The 27,360-nt window shown below is 47.5% G+C and overlaps 1 protein-coding gene across 2 annotated transcripts in view; it reads right to left on the reverse strand.

Annotated features, from left to right (window-relative positions):
- Positions 1-12,068: 12,068 nt before the first annotated feature.
- The window catches only part of ODAD2 (outer dynein arm docking complex subunit 2), a 1,108,894-nt gene continuing 1,093,602 nt past the window's right edge, over positions 12,069-27,360 (reverse strand). For both annotated transcript variants that reach the window (XM_085631770.1, XM_085631771.1), the window contains exon 20: positions 12,069-12,376. In XM_085631770.1, the coding sequence (XP_085487896.1) occupies positions 12,263-12,376 (114 nt within the window). In that variant the 3' untranslated portion in view covers positions 12,069-12,262. The remainder of the gene's footprint in view (positions 12,377-27,360) is intronic.

Below are 27,360 nucleotides of genomic sequence, written 5' to 3' on the forward strand. Positions count from 1 at the left end.
ACACCCATAGTGATAGTGAGCGTATGCACGTGTGTACGGTCCCTACCACTATGGGTACGCATACGTGAGAACACCCATAGTGGTACGGACCGTACACACGCCTGTACGCTCACTATCACTATGGGTGTTCTCGCATATGCGTACCCATAGTGGTACGGACCGTACACACGCCTGTACGCTCACTATCACTATGGGTGTTCTCGCGTATGCGTACCCATAGTGGTATGGACCGTACACGCGTGCGTACGCTCACTATCACTATGGGTGTTCCCGCGTATGCGTACCCATAGTGGTACGGACCGTACACACGCCTGTACGGGCCGTTGCTATGCATTTGGGGTGCCCTAGGGCCCCGGTACGCACCGTACCTGTGTGTGAAACTCCAAATTACATAGGGGACACATGAGGGACAAGTATAAAGGCCTACATGCATGCTGGTTGTCATGGAGACCAAGTTTAAAGTTTGAATTTTTTTCTGCAGGTGCACAGCAGTAGTCAGTTTGAATGTATCTACTTTGTTGCAATGTGGTTCTGGAGTTGACATCATGCTCAGGAAAAAAACACAATAGGAACCCACTGACTGTGCTAGGTTTGAAGGGATTGGAGGAAACATAGGATGCAAATGTGATTGACCAATCACTCTGTACTCCTGTGCATGAAACAGGCCAGCAAGGCAGATATAAGGCAGCCAGGTCCCATGAGGGAGCACTTGCCTACACATCTTTGGATTCTAGGACCCAGCTGCTGCTACTGATTCCCTGGAACCATGTCAAGGTCTGTGGAGAGGGCACAGCCTTTCACCCTGGAGGAGAACCTGGCTTTGCTGTATGTGATCCTCCCACAGTACCCCCTGCTGTATGAGCGACCAGGGTATCAGGTGAGTGCAGAGTCTACTAGCACAGACTGTGTCCCTTGTTTGTGACTGTGACTTCTGGCATTGTGTCCAGGTGTGACACACATGCTATGTACTGTAGGGGGGGTCCCAGGGGGGGGAATGCCTGATGTCTCCCAGCCAGTGCATGCTGTGGTGCATGTCTGACATCCTCACTTGCATTGTGTTTACTGTGACAATCACTGCATGGTGCATGCCACATTCTGCCTGCCTTGTCCTCCTGGGAATGTAGCCTCTACAGTCCTCATTTGATTATGTGGTCAGCCCAGTGTGACAGGTGACTGTACCCACAGATGTGTGTTAGTTCTGTGTACCTGTGCTGAGAGTGTCCACATGATGTGTTCGTACCCTGGACATCGGTGTGTGTGTAAGTCCCCTGTCATGTGGGTGGGTGCATATGTGGAGTGTGGCACCCGGGTTGCATGAGGGATGGATATACCCGGCCCATTTGATGTGAGCAGGGAGCAGTGCTGTGTGTCTGACGTGCAGAGCCAGCCCCAAACCTGTGAGCCCCCCCCCTCTAGTGGCACATGTGCAGAGTGAGGTTTGTCGCTGCATTTGGCAATGGCAGGTGAATGTCCTGTGCCTGTGTGTGTCTGTGTACTCTGCTGCGGTAGCGTCAGTGGCCTGTGGCATGTGACTGCTTAGAGGTGCTGCACATTATCCTGGTGTAGCTTGTGATGCACAGTGTGAGCCTGGATCATTGATTGTGTCGTTGCCCTCATTCCACCTGTGTACTTTCAATGGCACGTACTGCTTTTGCCCTTCCCCAGAGGATCATGTCCCTATGACAAAGGTGCAATGCGTTGGCTGCATACTATGCCTTGTTGTAAACAGCTAATTTGTTCTAATATGTGTCTCTGTGACATGTGCCAGGTGTATTGATGTAGTGTCACTTGTTCATCCTCACAGGTAGGCGCCTCTGCCAAGAAGCAGATATGGATGAACGCCGTCAGTGCCGTGAGGAGGACGGAGGGTCGCAAGCGGCGCCTGGCCCAGGTGAGGAAACGCTGGCAGGATATCCGGTGCTGGACGCGGAGGATCGCACGGGTCCTGCTGGGGGACTCACCTGAGACCCATAAGAACCGCGGGCGCCGCCGTCTGACCCACATCCACAAGCGTGTGCTGGCGGTGGTATTTCCAGACTTGGACAGGCGCTTACAGGAGAAGCAGCAGCAGGAAGGGGGTAGGTACATGTGTGTTTGTTGTGTGTCACCAGCATTTGTAAGTGCACAGTTGCATGGATACACTGCCAGGGTTTAAAGGTGCTGTGCAGATCCAGTTACCCACAGTATAGCGGTGCTCTCCTGCCTCCCTTCCCCTCCTTGCAATGTGTTCCCTGGTCTGTGTGTAGTCACTCCTTCACAAGGTTATGTAGGCTGGGACTATCTCCACGTGAACTATGCCTGTAGCATCATGTGTGGGGGTGGTGTGTAACAGGTTTTGGGACCTTGCCTGTGCCCTGTCCAGTTCAGTACTTGTGGGTTCCATGTCAGTTGGCACTGATGCTGAGTCCAGACATGGGAGTTAGTCTCTCAAGTGTCATGCCTTACAGCACGCATGTCTTATGTTGTGGCCTGTGACATGATGTGCATGAGTGTGCGATACGCATAGTGCAGGGATGGTGGCGTGTGTTGCAGTCATTCCCATTCAGGACCATGGAGTTGTGTGGCCACTACTGTCCCCTGGGGCATATTTTCCTAGGTGTCATGTGTGTCATCACAAAACGTGGACACTCTCAGTGTCTACAGCATAGGTTGTGCTCTGTGCCATTGTCCCCTGGCACCATGTATATTGACGTAAAATGTAGTACAAGTGTCCACTGTACAGCCTGACCTGATTTTCCTTGTTCATACTCACGGTGGCCAGTGCCTGTGTGTCTTGTTACATTCATCTGATGTTGACCATATGTACATGATTATTTGGACAGGCGCACCTTGGGTATTTTGTGTCCAATCTTGCATGTATCCAGCCCATGTGTATTTCACCCAGACTAAGAGATGTAAGTGCTTCCTGTGTCTCAACAAATTGTCTCATGTAGGGGGTGGTTAGTGCGGGCAAAGCCTACATGTCAAAACCTGATATCTCCTTGCTAGGTCTGGCCAGTGTGTGATGTTTGTCTGCACATACACTCAAGGTGCAGTGAGCCAGTCATGGTGAGCATGTTTTCAGTATTACCTATGCAGCATGTGCCTCAAGTCCATGGATATGGTCCCTGCTCATCCCTATTTTCTGCAACGCTGTGTGGTGCAGATGCATTGCTGGATTGTTCCCAGGGCCTGGCTCCTCTGTCAAACTCCATTTCATGTCATTTGCTATTGTGTCATGCTCTCCATAGTTTTTCTGAGGCATGGTGGGTCAACCAACTGTGTGTTGCATGCCCTACATCTGTACTTTGTTTTGTAGATGTTACTGATCTTTCTTTTCAGGCTATGCACTGTAACCTATGTAGATTGGACTCATGTGACATATGTATACAGGTGTATGATTAATTGCTGTCTCTTCACCTTGCCCACAGCATCGTCGGGGGACACGGAGGGAGACATGAGCACAGACGGAGCGGAGGGACCGAGCACCAGTGCCAGCGGTGACATCGTGCCTGCCACATCAAGTGGAACTGAGGCGGAGGAGAGTGAGGCCGAGGACCTGTCCACTGGCACGACAGAATATGAAGCTGACGGGTCCGAGGATGATCTCTCCGAGTGGGCGGAGGCTGCACCAGCAGCTGACAGCGGCACGACATCTCTCCCCGCCCCCTCCATTGCCATCAGCCGCCTCCCACTTGCTCGTGTCCCTTCCCAGCGTGCCCGGTCACCACATGTCTCCTTCCTGCCAGGCACCGCACCCCCTGCCCCTGTCTCCACTGCTGCCGCCAATGCCGAGTCTGTGGACATCCAGCGGCAGTTGCAGGTTGGTCAGGCTGCGATGCTTAATGTCCTCCATGGCCACAGCCAAGTGCTGAACAACATGGAGGCATACTTGGAGGGCATTTTCTCATCGCAGGCTGACCAACGCAACTTGCTGAGGTCCATTGACTCGACACTGACTGCAGCAGTGGGTCTCCTGCAGCGCTACGTCCAACCCCCTACCCCTGACCCATCCACACTTCCCACTCCCATGCCTGTCCCATGTACACCCAGACGTCAGCATGCACCCACCACAACAGACACAGGCACCACACCAGCAGGGAAGGTCAAACGCACACCTCCTGGCACGCACACACAGGGTGAAGTAGGCACACCCACTGGGTCGGGGGGCAAACGTAAGCCACGCAGCCAGAGTGGGAGTCCGCATTCCACCAAATCCACTCCCTCCAAATCCCCTCCCCTCAGCTCTCCTGGCCACATATCCGGCAAAGACTCCTTCATGGCCGCTCTGTCCCTGAGCCCCACAGTGACACCACCCCGCAAGCGGTCAAGGGAGTCCCCGGTCAGGGTGGTTGAGTCCCCCCCCTGTCCACACCCTCCCCCAGTGGCGCTGCGACCCATCCCTCCGCCCCCCCCTCCTTGGGGCCTGTGGTTCCTTCGGGTGCAGGGGAATCGCTGGAGGACCTTGCTAAGGTGTGCAGCGCCATCCTGGCCTCCGCCTTTGGCCCTGCCCCACCCCCTGTGGTGGAGTCCTCCATCCCTGCACCCACTACGCCTACCCTTCGCCCTCATGTCCCTGCGGTGCCTGGTCCTTCCCCCCCACATGATGCCCTCCCCGCTCTGGAAGACGAAGGAGTCTGACTGTGCAGGCAAGCTAGGGGACACGCGTCCCACTGTGTCCCCCACCTGGATTTGAACTTTGGATTGCCCTATGGGCATTGAACATTTTGAACTTTCGAGGGACAAACATATGTTTTGAATGCTGATTAAAGCAATTTATTTTTCCTTAGTACACTACTGTCTGTCTGGTATTGCTGTTGGTCGACCTGCCCCATTATTTTGGGTGGTGATTATGTGTTGGGTGTGTGGGAATTGTCGTCTTGTGCTGGTCATAGGGTGGATCCTGGTATCTGTGTGCCATCACAAGCTGTTGGCTACATTACTTTGTTCATGTAAGCAGTTACTGCATGGTGACATCGTCCCAAGGTGTGTTCCTTCCTCTGTGTAACCTGACTTCTTCCCTGCAGGGTCTTTCCAATATGTGGTGCTGAGCTGTGTCTACATTGGCTGGGTGTGTGATGGACTCGTTAGACTTGGGCCATGCATGCTGAGCAATGTCTCCACCTTCATCATTCGTGTCGTCCTTGGTGGTCACTGTACTTGTGTATGTAGACTGTTGCCATGACTTCATGTGGACATGTTTTCTTTTTGGCGCTATGCATGTGTATACTCCCAGCCTCGCACACATGTGGTACATGTACTGCAGGATCTTTGTGCACCTGACTGACATTTGTGGGCATTGGATCTGTGGGTACTCCACCCTTTTCTTTGCAGGGGCACTGCTGTGAGTGTTAGGCACCCACCCTCCTGTCTCTGGGCACTGCTGGGAGGACTCTGCACACCCCCTCCTGTCTCTGGGCACTGCTGGGAGGACTCTGCCCACACCCCTCCTGTCTCTGGGCACTGCTGGGAGGACTCTGCACACCCCCTCCTGTCTCTGGGCACTGCTGGGAGGACTCTGCCCACACCCCTCCTGTCTCTGGGCTCTGCTGGGAGGACTCTGCACCCACCCCTCCTGTCTCTGGGCACTGCTGGGAGTACTCTGCACACACCCCTCCTGTCTCTGGGCACTGCTGGGAGGACTCTGCACACACCCCTCCTGTCTCTGGGCACTGCTGGGAGGACTCTGCACACACCCCCCCCTGTCTCTGGGCACTGCTGGGAGGACTCTGCACACACCCCTCCTGTCTCTGGGAACTGCTGGGAGTACTCTGCACACACCCCTCCTGTGTCTGGGCACTGCTGGGAGGACTCTACACCCACCCCTCCTGTGTCTGGGCACTGCTGGGAGGACTCTACACCCACCCCTCCTGTGTCTGGACACTGCTGGGAGGACTCTGCACACACCCCTGCTGTCTCTGGGCACTGCTGGGAGGACTCTGCACACACCCCTCCTGTCTCTGGGCACTGCTGTGAGGACTCTACACCCACCCCTCCTGTCTCTGGGCACTGCTGGGAGGACTCTGCACACACCCCTCCTGTCTCTGGGCACTGCTGTGAGTGATAGGCACCCACCCCTCCTGTGTCTGGGCACTGCTGGGTGGACTCTGCACACACCACTCTTGTGACTGGGCACTGCTGGGGGGACTCTGCACCCACCCCTCCTGTGTCTGGGCACTGCTGGGGGGACTCTGCACCCACCCCTCCTGTGTCTGGGCACTGCTGGGAGGACTCCACACCCACCCCTCCTGTCTCTGGGCACTGCTGGGAGGACTCTGCACACACCCCTCCTATTTCAGGATATGTACGCTTAGAACATACACGGGTGTGGGTTCACTCCATGCATACGAGGTGGGGGTACAGTCCGTACATACACGGTTGGGGTGGGGGTACGCTCCATACGTACGCGGGTGAGGGTACGGGTCGTACTTACACTGTTGGGGTGGGGGGGTACGCTCCATACGTACGCGGGTGAGGGTACGGGTCGTACTTACACTGTTGGGGTGGGGGGGTACGCTCCATACATACGCGGGTGAGGGTACGGGTCATACTTACACTGTTGGGGTGGGGGGTACGCTCCATACGTACGCGGGTGAGGGTACGGGTCGTACTTACACTGTTGGGGGGGGTACGCTCCATACGTATGCGTGTGAGGGTACGGGTCGTACATACACGGTTGGGGTGGGGGTACGCTCCATGCATACGCGGGTGAGGGTACGGGTCGTACTTACACTGTTGGGGTACGCTCCATACGTACGCGTGTGAGGGTACGGGTCGTACATACACGGTTGGGGTGGGGGTACGCTCCATGCATACGCGGGTGATGGTACAGGTCGTACATACACGGTTGGGGTGGGGGGTATGCTCCATGCATACGGGGTGGGGGTACGGTCCATACGTACACTGTTGGCATGGGGGTACGCTCCATACGTACGCTGGTGAGGGTACGGGTCGTACAAACACGGTTGGGGTGGGGGTACACTCCATACATACGCGGGTGAGGGTACGGGTCGTACTTACACCGTTGGGGTGGGGGGTACGCTCCATGCATACGGGGTGGGGGTACGGTCCATACGTATACTGTTGGCATGGGGGGTACGCTCCATACGTACGCGGGTGAGGGTACGGGTCGTACTTACACTGTTGGGGTGGGGGGTACGCTCCATACATACGGGGTGGGGGTACGGTCCGTACATATCCGTACCCACGCTGTGGAATGCTTGTGCGGGCCGTATCCAGGCCTTTGCCACGTGGGTACAGCCGTCCCGCCATTGTTGGGGTGACATAGGTGTGGGCGTGGTACGACTCGTACCCACGCTCTTAAGGCATGGGTACGGGACGTACCTGTATTGTTGTGTTGCCGGTTCGCGTCGTCAAGCACTTCCGTTGTGGCGGACGCTGGCTTTGCTGGACACGCCCCCACCCCCTCGTAGTGACCAGGGCCTGGGGGTCAGGTACGTCCAGGGCATGTGTGCTGTGTGACTTTGGTGGGTGTTTTGTGGCCTGCCCCTGCCCCCCCCTACCCCCCCTCCCTTTGTTGTTCTGACCTTCTGCGGCGTCTGCGTCGTAACCTGTAGAGGAGGTCGACTGCTATGAGGGCCGGGATGATACGTAGGTTCGGGTCCATGTCTGTCCGTCGCGTGCAGGTACTCCTTGTTCGCGTCGTCCTGATTTCCCGGCAGTTTTTGGCTGCCGGAAAATATTGTCCGTGCGGGATGACGTCGGTGCGAATCGTAATTCCTGGTTCGTGAATGGCAGGCTGCGTGCGTCCCGACGTCACGTCGGCGCTTTCCCGGATCACATTTGTATGTTTATTTTCGTCGGTCGGGGTTTTGTACGATTCGTACGGAAATGGGATTTCCGTGCGAATCGTACTTCCATGTTTGTATATTTTTTCGACCGGGTACGCGTCGGACGGAGAATATGCTCCGTCCGACGGTTCGTACCCGGTTTTTACCGGATCGTGATCGGCACCATAATGTGAAAGTTATGGTGGATTCTTCGTCATTTCAGTCTGTTGCGGAAAAACAATTGCAGTTAAATGTCTGCAGCAGAGGTAGGTCAGAGAGGTTTTTTGTTTCTAAAAAATGAAATGATTTGCACAGAATGTAGCATCAGGGTATTTTTAGAATGGAACAAAAAACAAACACAACCCATTGGGTTTCTGTGTTTGAAACCAGCAATAGTGTGGTGTAATAATTTTCAGACGTTTTCCATCACAAGGTCTGTAAAATGAAAATATTTGGCTATATCTTTCTCTGAGACTCTGGAATGCCAGTAGTACAAAAGTCACATAAATCACATAGCACATGAGTGGCTGAGGAAGTAGGCTCAGGAGGAACATGAAATGGAAGGAAGATGTTATCTAGACGGTATAAGCATACATGTGGCTAGCTTCATTTGTGGTAGCTAGCAAGGGAAATAGTGGCCTTAGAATACATGTTCATCTATATGACCTGAGCCATGGCATGTGGATTGAAAGACATTCATTTTCTAACCAATGTGTTTTTGAGGAAGGCTGGGGCAGTAGAAAGATTTAGCAAAGTTCTACAAATCACCAGATCATGCTGCATCCTTGTCACACCATTTGACCTTGTTAGAGGGCAATTGATTCCGTTGTGCACCTGTTCAATTGGTATCAGTCATGTTCAAGTAGGTGATGCAGAGGATGTTTCCGAGGCTCAGGATACGATAATGTAATTATTTACTTCTTGATATTGGGCAAGCTTAACCGACAGGATGAGGTATCGGTGTGCCTAAGGAAGCATCATGGGAAACAGAGATTTCAGTCATTAAACATCATTGTTCAAATTAAACGATATGTGTTCAAACGTTTTTGCAATTGATGTTTGAGAAAAGATACGTGGTTTGAACGTGAACAGACTCTATTGAGCAAGCTTATGATGGGTAGGAATGTTTGCTTGGTAGATGATGTTTTAGATTATGCTTGAATTCTGGGGTTTAAGGTGGCAAGTTTTACGAGAGAGCGTGGTGTAGGACATATATTATGGGCAAAAAAGAAAGAAGGATGACTGCTTCAAGAGGAGTGTCCTAGTATGTAGAAGAGAATGGCTTTTTAAGGCCTTATTAAAGCTGGAAAATTGTAGTTTCTGTGATAGCTAAATAGGGATGCTAATTTGCACTGTCTTCAGGTGATGCACAGTATTTTGTAAATGTGTGGAATTCAAGAAAAAAAGCAATCTTAGGAATGAGAATATGTGTTGTTAGATTTGGGGGTCTCTAGTTGGCCTAGGTAGGTACCTGTGACAAATAGGGACCCTTGCGTCTAGTCAGCGTAAGTGGCTACACTCCTAAAATAACCCCTGGTCACCCCCTTGGGAGCTTGACACGAGCAGGCAGGCTTATCTCAGAGGCAGTGTGTAAAGCATTTGTGAACACATACAGTAATACAGTGACAACACTACAAATGGACACCACACAGGTTGTATTTATAAAAATAAGTATTTTTATATAGGCTTAACACAAGACCAGACGACAAAAAATCCACAATACTGTACTCAAAAATAGTCTCTTAAATGTTATAAAATAGCTCAGTTCTCTCAAGTTGTAAATGCAACACATTACTCTCAATGTACCTTAGATGCGTAGCGCAAGGAAAACAAAAGGGTTGCAGGGAAGGTGATGTGTCGGTTCCTTACACGCAGGGGAGTTGATGCTCGCTTCCTTACTGTGTGGGGAGTTGATGCTTCGGTTTCTTACTGCTCTCCGGTGCGATGCGACACGCTGGCACCTCGATGCGATACTCTTCTCTGGTGCGATGCGACAAAATGGCATCTTGGTTGCGATGTTTAAAAAGGTTGAAGTGATGCGACATGCCCGACGGCCGTGCGGCGACTCGATGATCTTTGGAGCAGCGACAGGCCCTGCGACGCGCTTCTCCAGTGATGCGACGATGACCTCTGTGGCAGCATCTCGCTTCTTCGGCGATGCTCCGCGCTTCGGCGATGCGACGACAGCAGCTGCGGCGGCGACACGCTTCTCGTTGTTGCGCCGCACTTCCAGCTCCCAGCGACACGCAGTCTCTCAGAAGGCCCAGCACAACATCAGGCACTTCAGTTCCCAGTAAGGGAATTCAGGGGGGAGCTGGTTGGTGAAGTCTTGTATCCCTGAGACTACAGGCAGGTGGCAAGCTCTAGTTCAAGCCCTTGGAGATTCTTCTTCAAGTTGATAGAAAGCACACTCAGTCCTTTTCTCCTCTCTTTGGCAATGAAGCAACCACTGCAGGCCAACCCCCAAACACACAGCAAAGGGGTAGTCTCCTCCTTCAGCTTCCTGGTTCTGCTCCTCAGCAAAGGTGCATCTTGATTCCCAGAAGTGATCTAAAGTTCTTGGGTCTGGGTCCCAATATTTATACTCCTTTTCCCTTTGTTCTCTGAAGGCAGAGAGGCCTTTGCCTAGTCCAAACCAGTTCTGGTCAGTCCTGGAGCACTTTGTTGACATGTCTCCTTCCTTTCACTGTGCAGGGCAGGGACATCAGACACACCACAGGAGGTGGAGCCAGCATTGTGGAGGGAAGGCACAGCCCTATTCTGGTCCCAGGTGCTACTCCTCCCACCCATCTAGATGCAGATCTCTCTATTCACCACTGGGCCACCTCACCCTGTCTCCTGGAATTCCCCAGCCCTGTGACTCAAACTCCAGACAAGGAATACACAACCTAGCAGAGGCAGGTTTGGATGGTTAGACAAGAAAATGCCTACTTTCTAAAAGTGGCATTTTCAAACTCAGAATGTTAAAACCAACTTCACTAAAAGATATATTTTATCATTCTGAGTTCAGACATACTGAACTCGAATTTCTACCTTGTTCTCTGAGTCAGTTAGGATTATAAAATGTAATAACCAAATAGCCCATTCTGGCCTATGGAGAACAGGTAGCCTTGCAATAATGAAAAACGAAAATGGCTGTAATTCACTATTAGGGCATGCCACACACACCAGGGCATGTCCTACCTTTTACCAATAATGCACCCTGCCCTTGGGCCTACCATAGGGGTGACTAATATGTATAAAAGGGATGGTTTAGGGACTGGCAAGTGGGTACACTTGCCAAGTCAGCATGGCAGTACCAGACTGCACCCAGGTTCTGCAATGGCAGACCTGAGACACACTTTACAAGCTGCTCTGGTGGGTGGCACAATCAGTGCTGCAAGCCCACCAGCAGCATTGGTTACAAGCCCTGGGCACACGCAGTGCACTGTACTAGGGTCTGACAAGTAAACCAATCAAGCCATCATGGAGTCACTAATCCATATATCAATTTACCATAGGGAGCACTTGCACTGTGGCACTGAACAGCAGTGGCACAGTGCCCAAAGCATCTATAACCAGCAAAAACACATGAGGCAACAGCAAAAAAATGGAAGGGAGACCCACACCAATGGTGCCAGGTCTAACATGAGTGTAATATAGTCAAATGTTTAGGAATTTAAATAAAGCAGTTAAATATATATTATAAATGTGATCTTGGATCTGGCATAAGGGTGGGGCTATTTAATGAATTAAGGTTCCAAGATGAAAAATAGAAAAACAGTTTTTGCAAATGAAGGGCTAGACTGTGTAAAAGACTTCCGTTCCGAACAAAATAGCTGAGCTCAAGGTCCAAGACAATGAGATTGTCCACTGTAATCTCTCTATTTTCAAGTTACTTCTACTACTACAGAGCAGCACTAAGAACAACTTCATCATCAAACAACCCTGCTGCAGTACCGCATCTCAGATTGACCAATCGAAATGCTCAGATGCAGTGATGCCACATGTGGCATACTTACACACGGTTACATTGCATTTGGCATCAGCAATTGAGAACCTTAAGCCACAGGTCGTTTGGACTCAATTTATCAGGAAAGCAGAAACCATACTGTGAGGAAATGCTGCCAACTAATGGAAATATTCATCCTTAAACAATAAGCAAAGAAAACTCCAGCCAGTCACCACAATTCAATGTTCATTTATTTGAAGCTTGTTTTAAATTCGAGAATCTGCAGCTAAATGTCATGAGGTTTGAAAGTTATCAAAATGCTACCTACTAAAGAATTTGAGAAAAGTACAAACGCAACACAGTGAAGATACACATATATATATATCTTTATTACAATAATATCTCAATAAATATTTAATGTGGATCATAATTTCTTTTTCTAAATTCGTACTTTTATCACATGGCGATAAATCTTACTTAATCTTCAATTCGGAAGTTACATGTGTACACTGTAGTATTTTGTGTTGAACAGTTAAAAAATAGAGAAACCATTCTTCAGAATTCAACCAAATTTTGCCTTTTCACTAGCAAGAGCCAATCTGCGGATATTTGCTATACAACCGGCTGCGGCTTCTTGTAAGAGCTCATCCGTGGAACCCACCATGTCCAAAAGAAGCTAGCAAAAAGAAAAAGACAACATATTAAGAAAAGTGATTTTAAGACAAGAACAATCTGAAAGAAAGATCAATTAAATATTATGTTATAATTAAAAGCCAAGTTCTTGAAAATCAATGCCATTTGCCCATCAATCACAGCTTCAGCATGTTAGCATTCGCTCAGACAAATATTTGACTTTGGTTTGTAGAAAGACTCGTTTAAAAAAAAGTAGATTAGTATTGTAGTTGTTTATTCAACCAGATTACTGTTAGGTTGTTTTTTAATGCTAAGTCACATACGGATATTGGTCTAGCTACTGAAAGTTAGATACGATGTGCATACTTTGCACCTCAAACTCAACATTAATGCTCATGTATTGCCTACAATGTGTAGTGGCCTTGGACCAGGGCCGGGCCTAGGATTTTTGGGGCCCTGGGCAAAATGAAAGATACAAGGCCCCCTCTAATTTGCAGCTAATGTGTCATCACAGGAACTCCCCTCATAAGCAGTGACATCGCAGTGCAATTCATCTTCTTTTGCATCATTGACGTGACTTGCAAAACACAACTTCTTGGGAATAGATATCAGTATAATGGATAAGAACTCAAATAACCCAAATACATCAAGTCCATATATTTTAAATCTCTTTTAGTGGCGCACAGTAGTCCAGCTGGATGGAAATGCTTGGCGCAGCTCTCACGAAAACGGGTATCTTTACTCCAGTGTTCTTTGTTCAATGTTAACTGATTGCATGCCTTCTCTTTAGGCAATCTGAGGAGCACAGAGGTGACTTACACAAGAAAAAAGTACTTAAGTGCTTCAATGAAGTGGTAGTGGGCACTCGAGAATACACCAGACCTCAGCCAAGATCTCAGTGGGCGTGGCACACAACAAACGGCTTGGCACAGAGTTCTTTACTGCAGAACACCTTATAGTGGTTCTGTGTTTAAAAATAGACTCAACAGGCACATAAATGTGATGCTGAAGCGAGATATGGAAAAATATGAATCTTGGCTGGTACACGATGGAGCAGTCAAGAAGCTTGTAATTGTGTGGAGTAGGGAGGCAGCAAGAAGAGACTGTGAGATATAGGGATGGGGCAGGCACAGACTGGGTAGTGTAGAGACAGAGCTAAGGTTACTGAGGGGAGCAGATAGAAATGCACAGGAATGCACAAGGCAGGTAGTCTTGGGTTTTCTTGGTACTAGAGCATCAGGAAAGGGTGCCTCACTCTCCATGGCCTTGTAGCCACCAAGCAGTGCTGTGAAGCCCAAGTGAAGGACCCCATTTCCCAGACCTTCCTCCCATGATATTGCACTGTAAGGCCCAGTGGAGGGGGCCATCCCTGTCAAATATCACTCATCACAGGATAGATTAATGCATGTGTTAGTCTTCACTGCCTTTCTGCACTGAAATAGTTTGTTACACAATTCCCAAAGTCAATATAGCTCTACAGCAGTTCATGATTTTGCACCACAAATGAGCAGTTATTTGCCAGTTTGATCTTGGAGAAGAATGGCAGCATTTAACTGCTAATTTTGTGTGGAGCCCTACAGGATGGTCTCAAGTTGAGGAAAGGTGGGTGCTGTGTCACTTAGCTTATAAACAAGGAGGCATATAGTAGCTGAGAAACTCCATTTAAAGGAGATATGTTAGTGTACAGTTGAAGGGTTGAGCTGCAATCAATAGATCTGGCCAAGAGGAGGACACATCCCATAGAGCATGGGTACTCACAAACTTTCTGTCGGGGGCCAAAATTACAGTGTGGTTTGTGGCCGAGGGCCGCACCGGTAGGAGTGGGGGTCAGTGGAGGCGGAGTCAGTGGGAGGGGTGGGGCTAAAGTAAAAAAAAATCAAACCCGTTTGAAAACAGCCAGTGCGACAATGCTGTATTTTAGAGGATATGTAACTACAAAGAGCACATTTTGATAATACATTTGTATCAGCAAACAATAGCAATCTTAATAGGTATTGCTCTGGGGGACCATGGGTACATTACCTGAAAGGTCCGCGGGCCGCCAAGGAAGGCCTGCCGGGCCGCTGGCAGCCCGCGGGCTGTACTATGAGTACCACAGTACTACACTGAACTCCACATCCATCTGCCTTTACAATATGTATATGTGGAGTTCAGTATATGTATATTGTCAAGGTACTTACCAATATATAATTAACCCCACAATATTCTGGGAGTGTATATTTAGGGTGCAATATTTTTACACAATAATATTTCTTTTTAATATTCTGGTACTATATCCTGAGCTTAATTTGCAAAGGAATAAGTGCCGGGGCCCAAAGGTTATTTAAGAAGCCCACTGCCCGCACTTTCAGAGGTCGGCGTGCATAATACCAAAGCTGCAAAATTCCACCTCAAGCCTCTTTAATCTACTCCAGACAGTCCCTGCCGCTTTATCTCACTCTTGTAGGTTTTATTTCCAATGCTGCTTCCTCTCTCTGCTACTATTTTCCGTCTTTTTCTTCCTCCTCATTCTCTCCTTTTGTGCGTTTCTCCCTTGTTTGCATCAAAATCTGTTAAGGGAAAAGAAGTGCGGATGTCCCTCCTAATTGCGAGGTGTTGCTTTTCTGAACATGGTACTTACCAAATCTATTTCAAATGCCCCCGAAAATGACACACAGGAAGTGCCTGGGGGCTGCGGATTAACCGCAATACACACACCACAGGAGGCAGGCGAGCAGGGGCAGCTTCTGGAAGAGTCCATATGGAAAGGGGGCGAGGGTCAAAAGAGGGATTTAATTAACAGCTCAGCCTGGATCTGAGTTCATGCTGCTGCAACCGGCGGTGTTTGCTGACACCAAAACACCACCGGTACGATGTCTGCAAGGTCCGCGGGCCGCCAAGGAAGGCTTGCAGGGCCGCTGGCGGCCCGCGGGCCCTACTATGAGTACCCGTGCCATAGAGAAAGACTAGCTCGATCAATCCTCCTCGCCTCTTTGCATTCTGGTACTTTTAGTTCCGCATTTTAATAGCAGAGAGGGCTACAAGCCTCAGATGCAAAATAATACAGGTAGTGCCATTCATGGCTGATGGATTGTATCTTCAGAGCTTGAGATCTATTCACATCAACACACAGGATCATTTTCCTATCTTGTAGTTTAATCAATAAAGGTTTTACTCCGCAAAAATTTAAGTATTATTCTGGGTACTCCTGTGGTTGTTTCCTAGTTCACTGAGCAGCCCAAGCAGGTGCCAGGGTGTTGAGGTTGGCACGAGGGAGGGCTCATTACTGAAGAGGAAAAGCATATGTTTTGGGCAGATGCCCCACAGGCAACCAATCATAACCAGATAGTAGTGGGCTTGTACCACCCAAAAATAGATAGCAGACTGGTTTCTAGCAAGGCAAAGATTTCCTGTTCAATCGTCCGAAAAGTGAACATTTTCATGTGTTGATGCTTTCTAGACCTTTGCTTTAAAAAAAAGTATGTATCTTTTGAACTAGCAACAATACCAGAATCTAATTTGTAGAACCGCTCACAATAGTGTCCCTTTTAATGTCACTCATATGCTATAAACATATCATCCATAAAGCCGCTACAATCTTGCAAATGTAACACACATGCAGTTTGAAACCTGAGGTACACTTCTAAGCAAAGAAACCATGGTCCAGCGCTATGTGGCCCAGAAAAGGGCCCCCTTTCTTAGGCTTTCCAGCAATGATGTAGTGCTACAAGGCCAGAAGAGGGCTCGCTCCCAATGAGCACTGGACCATAGCTGCTAGGCTTAGTGATCCTATACTAGGATTGCCACTTGACCATTATTTTTATAGCATGGCCTTTATGTTTATGTCCATGCATGCAAATAACTTCGAAAAAGCAGAGATTCTTTTTTCTCCATTTTGTAATATAAACAGCAGCAAAAGAGGAAAACACATAAGATATTTGCAAGTCGTTTTAAGTTATTTGTAAATGATTATACAATCAAGTATATTAGTTATTTGCTTTGATACAGAGACATAACAATGATTTTACACATATTCTTTTCCACCTAGCAGAATCAAGTCCTTTCAGAGTCATGGAATGTAAACACATGACCGGTATATTTGTGAGAAATGAGGCTACTCTCTAGCGCTGTGTGGCGCTGGGTCATCGGGCCATCGTATAGAGTTACAAGGCCTAGCCAAGAGGCCCCCTCCCCTGGACATTGCAATGCTGGATCATGGCTGTGAGGCCAGATTGAGGAGGGCTCCCTCCACTGGCCATGTCGGATAGAGCTGCCAATTTTTAAAAAAAGAAACAAAAGAAAGTGGTAATTTGTTTACATTTTCATACTCTTTAGAGGACAAGAGCCTGATTTATATCTTGGCAGACGGGTTAATACATCACTTCAGTGACAGATTTTCCTTCTGTTGAAATATAAATCACATTATATCCTATAGGATTTATAGTGATGTAGTTACCCATCCGCTGAGAACTAAATCAGGCCTCAGGTTCGGCTAGGTATCCTTATGTTTAATCTAATAATCATGGAGCAACAACATACAACTCCTCTCAAATAATTTAAAAGTGATTCCTTCTTATGTTTGCTCTTTAATATTCATATTTCAAAATGGGGAAAATTCAGATTTCACAGAATTTCCTAATTCATTGATAGGCAAACATGATCCAGCACTGGGACGCCAAAGGTAAGGGTACCCTCTTCTAAGCCGTGTAACACTGGATCACTTCTGTGAGGCCTAGGGGATGGGGTCCCCCACCGTGGGCTTGAAACACATTACTCAGCACTGCGAGGCCCAGTGGAGAGAAGTGTTTGGGGGTCCTCTCCCACGCCTTACAGGTGGTATGCAATGCTGCAAAGTTTAGGGGAGGGGACCAAGACACCACAGAGAATGGCAGCACAGCCAAGACTGGACTCTGACTAGCCAAAGAGACATGGCAGGATTACATAGAGTCAGCACAGCCACGGTGAGAAAACAAGAAACAGACACACATTACTAGAGCAGTAAGGATTAGTGACATCCTGATATTGTACAGCCAAGAGCTACGTTAATGTGGTTTTACTGCATTCATGTCCCGGGGTGGTGATGGGGACTGGCAGGATTTTTTTATGAGGCTAGCCACTCACCTCTCCTGTTTTCTGGAGGTTCAATTCTCACACCAATTATCAAGTGCTGCTAGGCCCAGGAAAGTGGAGAGAGCCTCTAATGGGCATCCTGATGCTCGATCATGGCTGTGAGGCCTATTATAGGGGGGCCCTCCATATGAATTGGTGGGTAATGGATTACATTGGTTGACTGATGTGCAGATGGCTGGATTTTAATGGTCGAATTGCAGGTGGGTGGGTGGGTTTAAGAAACAGAATGGTAGATATGGAGTGAGATGAACAGATGTATGGACAGTGTACTGTACTTAACAACATTGACAATATGAACTATTTTGAGGTACAGGTGCTTGCTACCACAGAATGCAACTGGCTTTGATCCCTCTCAAGCAAGCACATTCTTTTAACAAAAAAAGCCAGTTGTCTGTCTTTATACCAGTATGAGTTCTCTTTTGCGAACCCTGGGTGACTGGCTGTGTAACAGAGAGGCTCCTTACCTGCACATCGCGGGAGCAGACGCTCTTCTCTCCGTGCTGGGGCGGACGCATTCTTTCTTTTCCCGCCGCCGCTGCTGCTGCTGCTAGTTTGGCTGCCACACGTTGGGAGTACAGGACTACGCCTCCCAGGATTCCTGACGACACCGCCCCCACCCGGCAGCACTTCCGCGCCCGGAGGCGCTAAATTCCAACAGCTCCCTCGGTGGAGCGGGAAACTTTGGCGAACCCTGGGTGACTGGCTGTGTAACAGAGAGGCTCCTTACCTGCACATCGCGGGAGCAGACGCTCTTCTCTCCGTGCTGGGGCGGACGCATTCTTTCTTTTCCCGCCGCCGCTGCTGCTGCTAGTTTGGCCGCCACACGTTGGGAGTACAGGACTACGCCTCCCAGGATTCCTGACGACACCGCCCCCACCCGGCAGCACTTCCGCGCCCGGAGGCGCTAAATTCGAACAGCTCCCTTGGTGGAGCGGGAAACTTTGGCGAACCCTGGGTGACTGGCTGTGTAACAGAGAGGCTCCTTACCTGCACATCGCGGGAGCAGACGCTCTTCTCTCCGTGCTGGGGCGGACGCATTCTGTCTTTTCCCGCCGCCGCTGCTGCTGCTAGTTTGGCCGCCACACGTTGGGAGTACAGGACTACGCCTCCCAGGATTCCTGACGACACCGCCCCCACCCGGCAGCACTTCCGCGCCCGGAGGGACTAAATTCGAACAGCTCCCTCGGTGGAGCGGGAAACTTTGGCGAACCCTGGGTGACTGGCTGTGTAACAGAGAGGCTCCTTACCTGCACATCGCGGGAGCAGACGCTCTTCTCTCCGTGCTGGGGCGGACGCATTCTTTCTTTTCCCGCCGCCGCTGCTGCTGCTAGTTTGGCCGCCACACGTTGGGAGTACAGGACTACGCCTCCCAGGATTCCTGACGACACCGCCCCCACCCGGCAGCACTTCCGCGCCTGGAGGCGCTAAATTCGAACAGCTCCCTCTGCGCCGCGGGACGCACGCGGGCAGCGCCGGGCTAAGCCCGGGCAAAGGGCGGGCCGTCTGTGGCTGTCCGGGGCAGGACGCGGCTGGGCTGGGCCACACCACTTGGTCGGACCTATGAATTCGTATGCCTAGATGTGATTAGTAAGTGACTTTGAGGACTTGGTTTATACCCATGTTACTGCCCCTGTTCTATTCGTAACGTTTCCTTTGTTGTCATAAATATGGGCAAATCCAAACCTGCCCCCGTACATAATGTCTCGCAATCTAATAGTACTGTTCATACTTCCATTCCCAGTTTGACAGCTATTGACCGGATGCTGCAAAAGACTATTGGGGTGGTTTCTTCAGCCATTGAAAGTACTGAGAGGCGCTTGTCGCTTCCTGCTGGTACGCTTCCTCCTCTCTCCACTAATAGCGTCTCGCTGCTAACATCTAATCTACAGGAGTCGTTATTAATTCCATCTTTTATTGGGCTCCCTGAAGTTCGCTCCTTGCAAATATCGGGGGACAATTCAAAATCTCTCCCGCTGGCACAATCAGAGCTCTTTCCCGCGGAATCCAGGTTATCTTTGTCCCATGCTATTTTTCCTAGCGAACAACTTTCTGACCATTCTTTTGAGAACTCTATGGCTAATATGGGAGTTGTACCACCTACAAGTCCTATTGTAATTTCTGGCTGTGAACAGACTACCAATAATGACTCGTCACGTATGACAACTAGGGGGTTAAAAGCGAAACGGAAGCAAAATCATTGTACCAAGGAAGGGAAATCCATAACTAATACAAAGGGGAAGGGTTCCCTTAAACCACGCAACACTACTAGTAAACCTATAGAAAAAGTGAAAAAGGTCACTAACAACACATTAGCTACCCCCCATACTACTAATACTAGTGACCCACTAATGGGGGAAGGTTTCTGGGTGAAAATGGAGAATTTGATAATGTCTTTTGTGGAACCCATTATGGTGAAATTGTCAAATATTGAGGGAAGGATTACCCACATAGAGGGATTAACTAAGGCAGAACTACCCCCGAACCGGCCAAATGATCCTGTATTTCTTGATCAGTTGCCCGTGGCGAAAGGTAACCTTCCTATTATCCCACAGCCGGAGGAAATTTGTGTACAGCAGGTTCCTGTCAGATTGGAAGTCTCCAATACGACGGGACAACAGATATTGGGACCTTCACCAGCTGTGCAAAACAATCTTCCATCTGTTTTAGGGGTAGATGTTGATGCTAGGGAGACCGCTTTTATTCCGACACCCAGGCTCCCAACCATAAATTTGCCCCCAGAAGCTCTACCATATACTGTGGTGCTAGTTAATGTCCCTCCCCTTCCCCTTAATGTTCAAGAGCATTGGTCAAATCTGAGAAATAAAGCCCTATATTTCTTATCAGTTAAATGTGGGTCAAATGGTGCATTATTCTCCAATTTCAAGATGGCCAGAAGAGTTGGTTGGATTGGTTCATCTACCAAAATATTCAGAGGGGATTGTGTGATACTTTCATTCCGGTCACCCCCTCTGGTTAATGACATCTTGGGGAGATGTTATTCTGGCCAACTTCTTACTGACCACGTAAATATTGTCCCACTTGCTTATTTTTACTCTTCTCCATGGCAGGAAAGGATGCGAGGTTTTCGCCCTTTATTCCCTAACCAGGGGTACCTTGAGGAAGGGAAATTTGCTGTTCCAACTTCTAACCGATATGATATTCTCAGTGGTCTGGATAATAATGATTGACAGCAAACCAGTGTTCCACCTAGCATTTGGATATCTGTATCGACCACTATCCCGCTTCCTGACCCCCTTGTTCCTATTAATGGCGAAATTAGTATAGTTAGCTCATGTCCTGGAACTGATGGTATATTGAATAGGGAGGAAATGCCGGCTGATTGTATCGATGATATGAGAGGGAATGGTTTATCTCCTCTGAGGACAGATCTCATTTTAGATCCTACCTTGGATCCTTCTATTTGTCCTGTGAGTAACTTTTTGGTTTGCAATATATGTTCTTGGAATATTGCTGGTATTAAATCTAAAATTGCTAACCCTTTGTGGCAAAATTTTATATACCAGCAAGAACTTATTTGCCTCCAAGAAACATGGTCAGAGGACCCAGTTCATATCAACGGGTTCATAACACTCCATACTCCAGCAGTGAACTCTGCACATGGCAGAGCTAAAGGAGGCTTGACAACCTATGTATCCAATAACCTGCTTTTATTAAAGATATTGGAGCCAGCTAAAGATCCCCATTTCCAACTTTTGATCTTGGTTTTTACCACAGCTTCCCCGATTGTTCTTATCAATTTCTATAATAATTTTGCCTTGGAGGACGCCTCAAATATACTTAATAAATTGGCCACATTGGTGGCTCAACAGGAAAAATATCTTGGAACCAATATGATGATCCTCCTACTGGGTGATTTTAACTGTACCCTGTGCCCTATGGCGATTGATAAGCGATGTATTGTGGGGCGTGAAGATGGAGTGAATTCCTTACATTTCAATCATGCCCACTTAGGAGATCTTTATAATGAACTCCTGGGTCATTTTGATCTGGGTTTCCTAAACGAAACTTCTACTAACCCCTTCCCTCTCCTACCAACTTTTAACGGCCGTGGTTGTTCCTCGACCATTGATTTTGCACTTTCAACCATTCGGCATGCCGAAAGGTTCACTAAATTTAGCGTCTCTGATATGGCGCTAAGTGATCACTTTCCTTTGTGCCTAACTATGTCCATCCCCAAGATGACGATTTTAAAAGATAGTGACAGGGACATATTGTGGGAGAATCTGACCATTGGTTGTATCAACGGTTATTCCCTTAAATGGGAGAATGTAGATCAACCTAAAGTATTAACTTCCGTTATAAATAAATGTGCTCCTGAGCTGTCGATTTGTCTATCGGAGGATGCTACCCCTGATAAAATTCTTACTTCTTTTTCCATAATTTGCGATCAAATTAAAGCTTCCCTGACGAGGAAATGTAAAAGTAACAGAGCACCGAGGGATGGTTGGTTCAACTCTAGTTGTACTAGAGCATATTCACATTTAAAGAAAACACTTGCTAGCCGCCCCAGGTGCATAGAGGATATACGCAGAGCAAGGTTAACATATAAATCAGCCCTAAAAGAGAGGAAAGATGAGCTAAGGAAAGAATCTTGGGAAGCGTTGCATCAGGCTTCGGTTGGCAATGACTGTGCAAGGTTCTGGAAAATTATTAGAAATCCCTTTCTCAGCGAAGCGGTCTGTCCCTCTATTGAGATAGCCATATCAGAGGACAAATGGATTGATCACTTTTCCAAAGTCTACGAGGGAGAGACCATACTCTATTCCCCATGTAAACCTACGGACCACCCTCCCATGGGCAATATGCAGTTCTCCTTAAAGGAGGTTGAAAAAGCCATATCTACGAGCAAGGGAGGTAAGGCTCCTGGTCCCGACGGCGTACCCATAGATGTGTTTAAGACTTTACCGTCCTTGTGGGCCCCTCTTTTGGTCCAGGTGTTAACCGCCAGTTGTAGGACGGACTTACTACCCTCTTGGGTGGTGTCGATAATAGTCCCAATTTTTAAAAAGGGGGATAGACATGACCCGGGTTGTTACAGACCCATCTCCCTTTTAGATTCCTATACAAAAATAGTTGGACGTGTAATCCTGGATCGCTTACTTTCATGGGTTGAAAATAATTCTGTCCTATCAGATTTACAATATGGATTTCGTTCTGGTTTAGGCACAGTGGAACAGGGTCTTAATTTATTGATGCTGATTGGGAAGTATACCAGAGCTAAGAGGGAGAATCTGTTTATGGCTTTTGTTGACCTCTCAGCCGCCTTTGATTGTGTGGTTCACTCCAAATTATGGACACTTTTGGATCAAATTGGGGTTGAAGATAATATAATTTATTTTCTTAAATGTTTTTACAGCGAGGCATTTGCCCGCGTTCGCTATGGGCGAAAGGGAGAACGCACGGGAAAAATTCTAATCAGGAGTGGTGTCAGGCAGGGTTGTGTATTGGCACCACTCCTTTTTAATTTATATATTAACGGATTAGAGAAGGCCCTGTGCAATTCAAGTTTTGATCCCCCGTACGTAGCGGGTCGACCAATACCGCTATTAATGTATGCGGATGACGCTGTTTTAATGTCTCGTACTCAAGTGGGTTTACAGCGTGTGGTGGAAAGTTTCGCCCTCTTCATGAAAGATCTGGGCTTACGAGTTAACATATCCAAAACCTTCATCATGCGCTGTGGCAGACGCCCTAAAATTAAAAAGCCTATAACCATTGAGGGTCAGCAATTATTGTCCACGAAGCAATTTTCTTACCTGGGTATTTTATTCACTGAGAAGGATGTCTGGGGTGAGGCCATATTAGCCAAAAAACTGACAATGAATCGTGTAATTGCCGCCCTTAGATCCTTTACGAGGAAATTAGGTACCAGACCCCCTACTGAATTAATCAAGATTTATAAAGCAAAATGCGTCTCTGGCGCAATGTACGGTAGTGGGATCTGGGGATTTGCTGATTCCTCACAGCTCCAGGTACTTGAAAATTGTTTCCTAAAATTTATACTTGCAGTTCCAAGGAGTTCCTCAAACCATATTTGTCATTCAGAATTGGGACTCCATTTTATATCCGATCTTATTAAATTGGAACCGATATTACTCTGGCATAGGGTATGGACAAATGAAGAATCTAAACTCAACAGAGACATACTGGCTGACGCTCTTAAACTAGATGGATACTTAAGGATACCGTGGCTGAATTATGTACGTAAATTCCTAAGTGATATTGGCAAATTGGATTATTTTTTAAAACCCCATACTATGCTTGCTATTTCCCGGAAAGAGTTTAAAAAAGAGGGTTTACTCTTTCTAGAATCCTTAAGAATTACTACAGAGATTTCAAAACCCACTGTTTTAAACCATCAAATAATTTTAACTTCTTTTAATATTCAACCCTATCTAATCCATGTCCCGGGTAACTATGATAGATTTTTATTAACCCGTTTAAGGTTGGGACTGTTCCACAGACTGGTCAGCTTCCCATCAGTTAACAATTGGTCTCATGTATTACCGCCCTGTCCGTGTGATGGAAGCTCTCCCCAAACCACAATACATGTTGTTTTATTCTGTAAATTTTATCATCAAATGAGGTCTGTGCACTTATTACCTTTTTTAAGAGAGCTCGGGCATCGGCAATGCCGCCCGGCCATGTACGATATCCAACGTTTGGATAATCATCTCTGCGTTGCAATAATTACCCTGTACCTAAAGAAAGTGATCTCTATTAGGAAAAGAATAATTGTATAAATGGTAGTCTTCTCTATTTATTGCGATCATGTGTTTTTCAAAGGTTATGACATTATTTATGTACTTTTTTAATGAATTGTAATGTTTTGTTATTTGTACACTTTTATGATTGTCTTTATATTACAATCGAATAAAGTTCTTTGACTTGACTTGACTTGAGTTCTCTTTTTGAAAATTCCTCTTACTTATGGTTGCACTTGAGCAGGCACCAAACCTGTTGCACCCAGCACAGATGGGAAGTGGTTTACTCTTTTCACACTTTTCAACTATGAATCTGTGTTTGAAATCACAAATAGTGTTTTTGTTCATAGAAGAGGGCCCCTCCCCTGGGCCTCGCAGCCATAGCATAGCACTACTAGGCCCAAGAGAGAAGCCCCCTCTCATGGGTCTCCCAACGCTGGATAATGTATCTGAGGCTCAGAAACGACCGTTCTATTCGTAACGTTTCCTTTGTTGTCATAAATATGGGCAAATCCAAACCTGCCCCCGTACATAATGTCTCGCAATCTAATAGTACTGTTCATACTTCCATTCCCAGTTTGACAGCTATTGACCGGATGCTGCAAAAGACTATTGGGGTGGTTTCTTCAGCCATTGAAAGTACTGAGAGGCGCTTGTCGCTTCCTGCTGGTACGCTTCCTCCTCTCTCCACTAATAGCGTCTCGCTGCTAACATCTAATCTACAGGAGTCGTTATTAATTCCATCTTTTATTGGGCTCCCTGAAGTTCGCTCCTTGCAAATATCGGGGGACAATTCAAAATCTCTCCCGCTGGCACAATCAGAGCTCTTTCCCGCGGAATCCAGGTTATCTTTGTCCCATGCTATTTTTCCTAGCGAACAACTTTCTGACCATTCTTTTGAGAACTCTATGGCTAATATGGGAGTTGTACCACCTACAAGTCCTATTGTAATTTCTGGCTGTGAACAGACTACCAATAATGACTCGTCACGTATGACAACTAGGGGGTTAAAAGCGAAACGGAAGCAAAATCATTGTACCAAGGAAGGGAAATCCATAACTAATACAAAGGGGAAGGGTTCCCTTAAACCACGCAACACTACTAGTAAACCTATAGAAAAAGTGAAAAAGGTCACTAACAACACATTAGCTACCCCCCATACTACTAATACTAGTGACCCACTAATGGGGGAAGGTTTCTGGGTGAAAATGGAGAATTTGATAATGTCTTTTGTGGAACCCATTATGGTGAAATTGTCAAATATTGAGGGAAGGATTACCCACATAGAGGGATTAACTAAGGCAGAACTACCCCCGAACCGGCCAAATGATCCTGTATTTCTTGATCAGTTGCCCGTGGCGAAAGGTAACCTTCCTATTATCCCACAGCCGGAGGAAATTTGTGTACAGCAGGTTCCTGTCAGATTGGAAGTCTCCAATACGACGGGACAACAGATATTGGGACCTTCACCAGCTGTGCAAAACAATCTTCCATCTGTTTTAGGGGTAGATGTTGATGCTAGGGAGACCGCTTTTATTCCGACACCCAGGCTCCCAACCATAAATTTGCCCCCAGAAGCTCTACCATATACTGTGGTGCTAGTTAATGTCCCTCCCCTTCCCCTTAATGTTCAAGAGCATTGGTCAAATCTGAGAAATAAAGCCCTATATTTCTTATCAGTTAAATGTGGGTCAAATGGTGCATTATTCTCCAATTTCCTAATAGAGATCACTTTCTTTAGGTACAGGGTAATTATTGCAACGCAGAGATGATTATCCAAACGTTGGATATCGTACATGGCCGGGCGGCATTGCCGATGCCCGAGCTCTCTTAAAAAAGGTAATAAGTGCACAGACCTCATTTGATGATAAAATTTACAGAATAAAACAACATGTATTGTGGTTTGGGGAGAGCTTCCATCACACGGACAGGGCGGTAATACATGAGACCAATTGTTAACTGATGGGAAGCTGACCAGTCTGTGGAACAGTCCCAACCTTAAACGGGTTAATAAAAATCTATCATAGTTACCCGGGACATGGAGAAGAGTAAAAATAAGCAAGTGGGACAATATTTACGTGGTCAGTAAGAAGTTGGCCAGAATAACATCTCCCCAAGATGTCATTAACCAGAGGGGGTGACCGGAATGAAAGTATCACACAATCCCCTCTGAATATTTTGGTAGATGAACCAATCCAACCAACTCTTCTGGCCATCTTGAAATTGGAGAAATGGGGCCCACCCCAGTGCCTCACAGGCGGGATTCAGCAACTAGAGGCTCATCGGAGATGAGCTCCCTACTAGGCCTTTCAAGGACATACACTGGAGCCCGCCTGTGCCAGCCTGATAAGGTGAACAGATTTTGAAAAACAAAAACCTGCACATTTAGCAAAAATAGAAAAACTACAAGGGGGTACAGATTGACTTAAATTACAATAGTTGTTACCATTGAAATACAGACAGGTACTACCGGACTAAATTTAATGCAATTTTTAAACCCAGGACACCTGCTCACCTTACGATCTGAACTAGCTTTTCCCTCCTCCACTCTCGTCTCCTTACTTGGTATGTTCTTGTGTCCTACTGATCGATTTGGGAAACAAAGGAATGCTTTGTTGCTAGGTAACTACAAATTGCCAATGCTCCGCACCCCCCCTCCCAACCCAAGAAATGCCACCACACCCTTGCAGTGCTGGCGACCAAGACATCTTGCTGTGAACACACCTCATGATGTGATTGACTGGGGGAGGGGGTGCAGGTGATGTGTGAGCCAAGTTCACTGTGTCTCAGGGAATCAGTGGACTGTGGTGCACTTCACTGGTGCCCCATGTTTTGGAGGTAAGTGCGGGGCCCTGGGCAGCTGCCTAGACTGCCCATGCCTAGCGCCGGCCCTGCCTAGGACAGTGCAATGTGTTGCTTTTATCTTATTTATTTTATATAGTTTCTATATAGCGTGAACCAGGCCCACAATAAGAGGTGACAGATAACTTTATATTCATTACAGAAAGCACAGCATACCCAAGAAGAGAAATTATAAAATATGTACAGAACTGAGTAACAGCACAGGAATTTTATGTTGCGGAGATAAGAGGAACCGCAGTAAATCTACAAGAGCAGTTCAAAGTAGGTGGTGCCAGAGAGTGGTATGATTCAGCATGTTCAAGAGATATATATTTACAGAGTAAAAAGGGGT

Source organism: Triturus cristatus, chromosome 10, assembly GCF_964204655.1.
Source record: "Triturus cristatus chromosome 10, aTriCri1.1, whole genome shotgun sequence".
In the NCBI taxonomy this organism is placed as follows: Eukaryota; Metazoa; Chordata; class Amphibia; order Caudata; family Salamandridae; genus Triturus; species Triturus cristatus.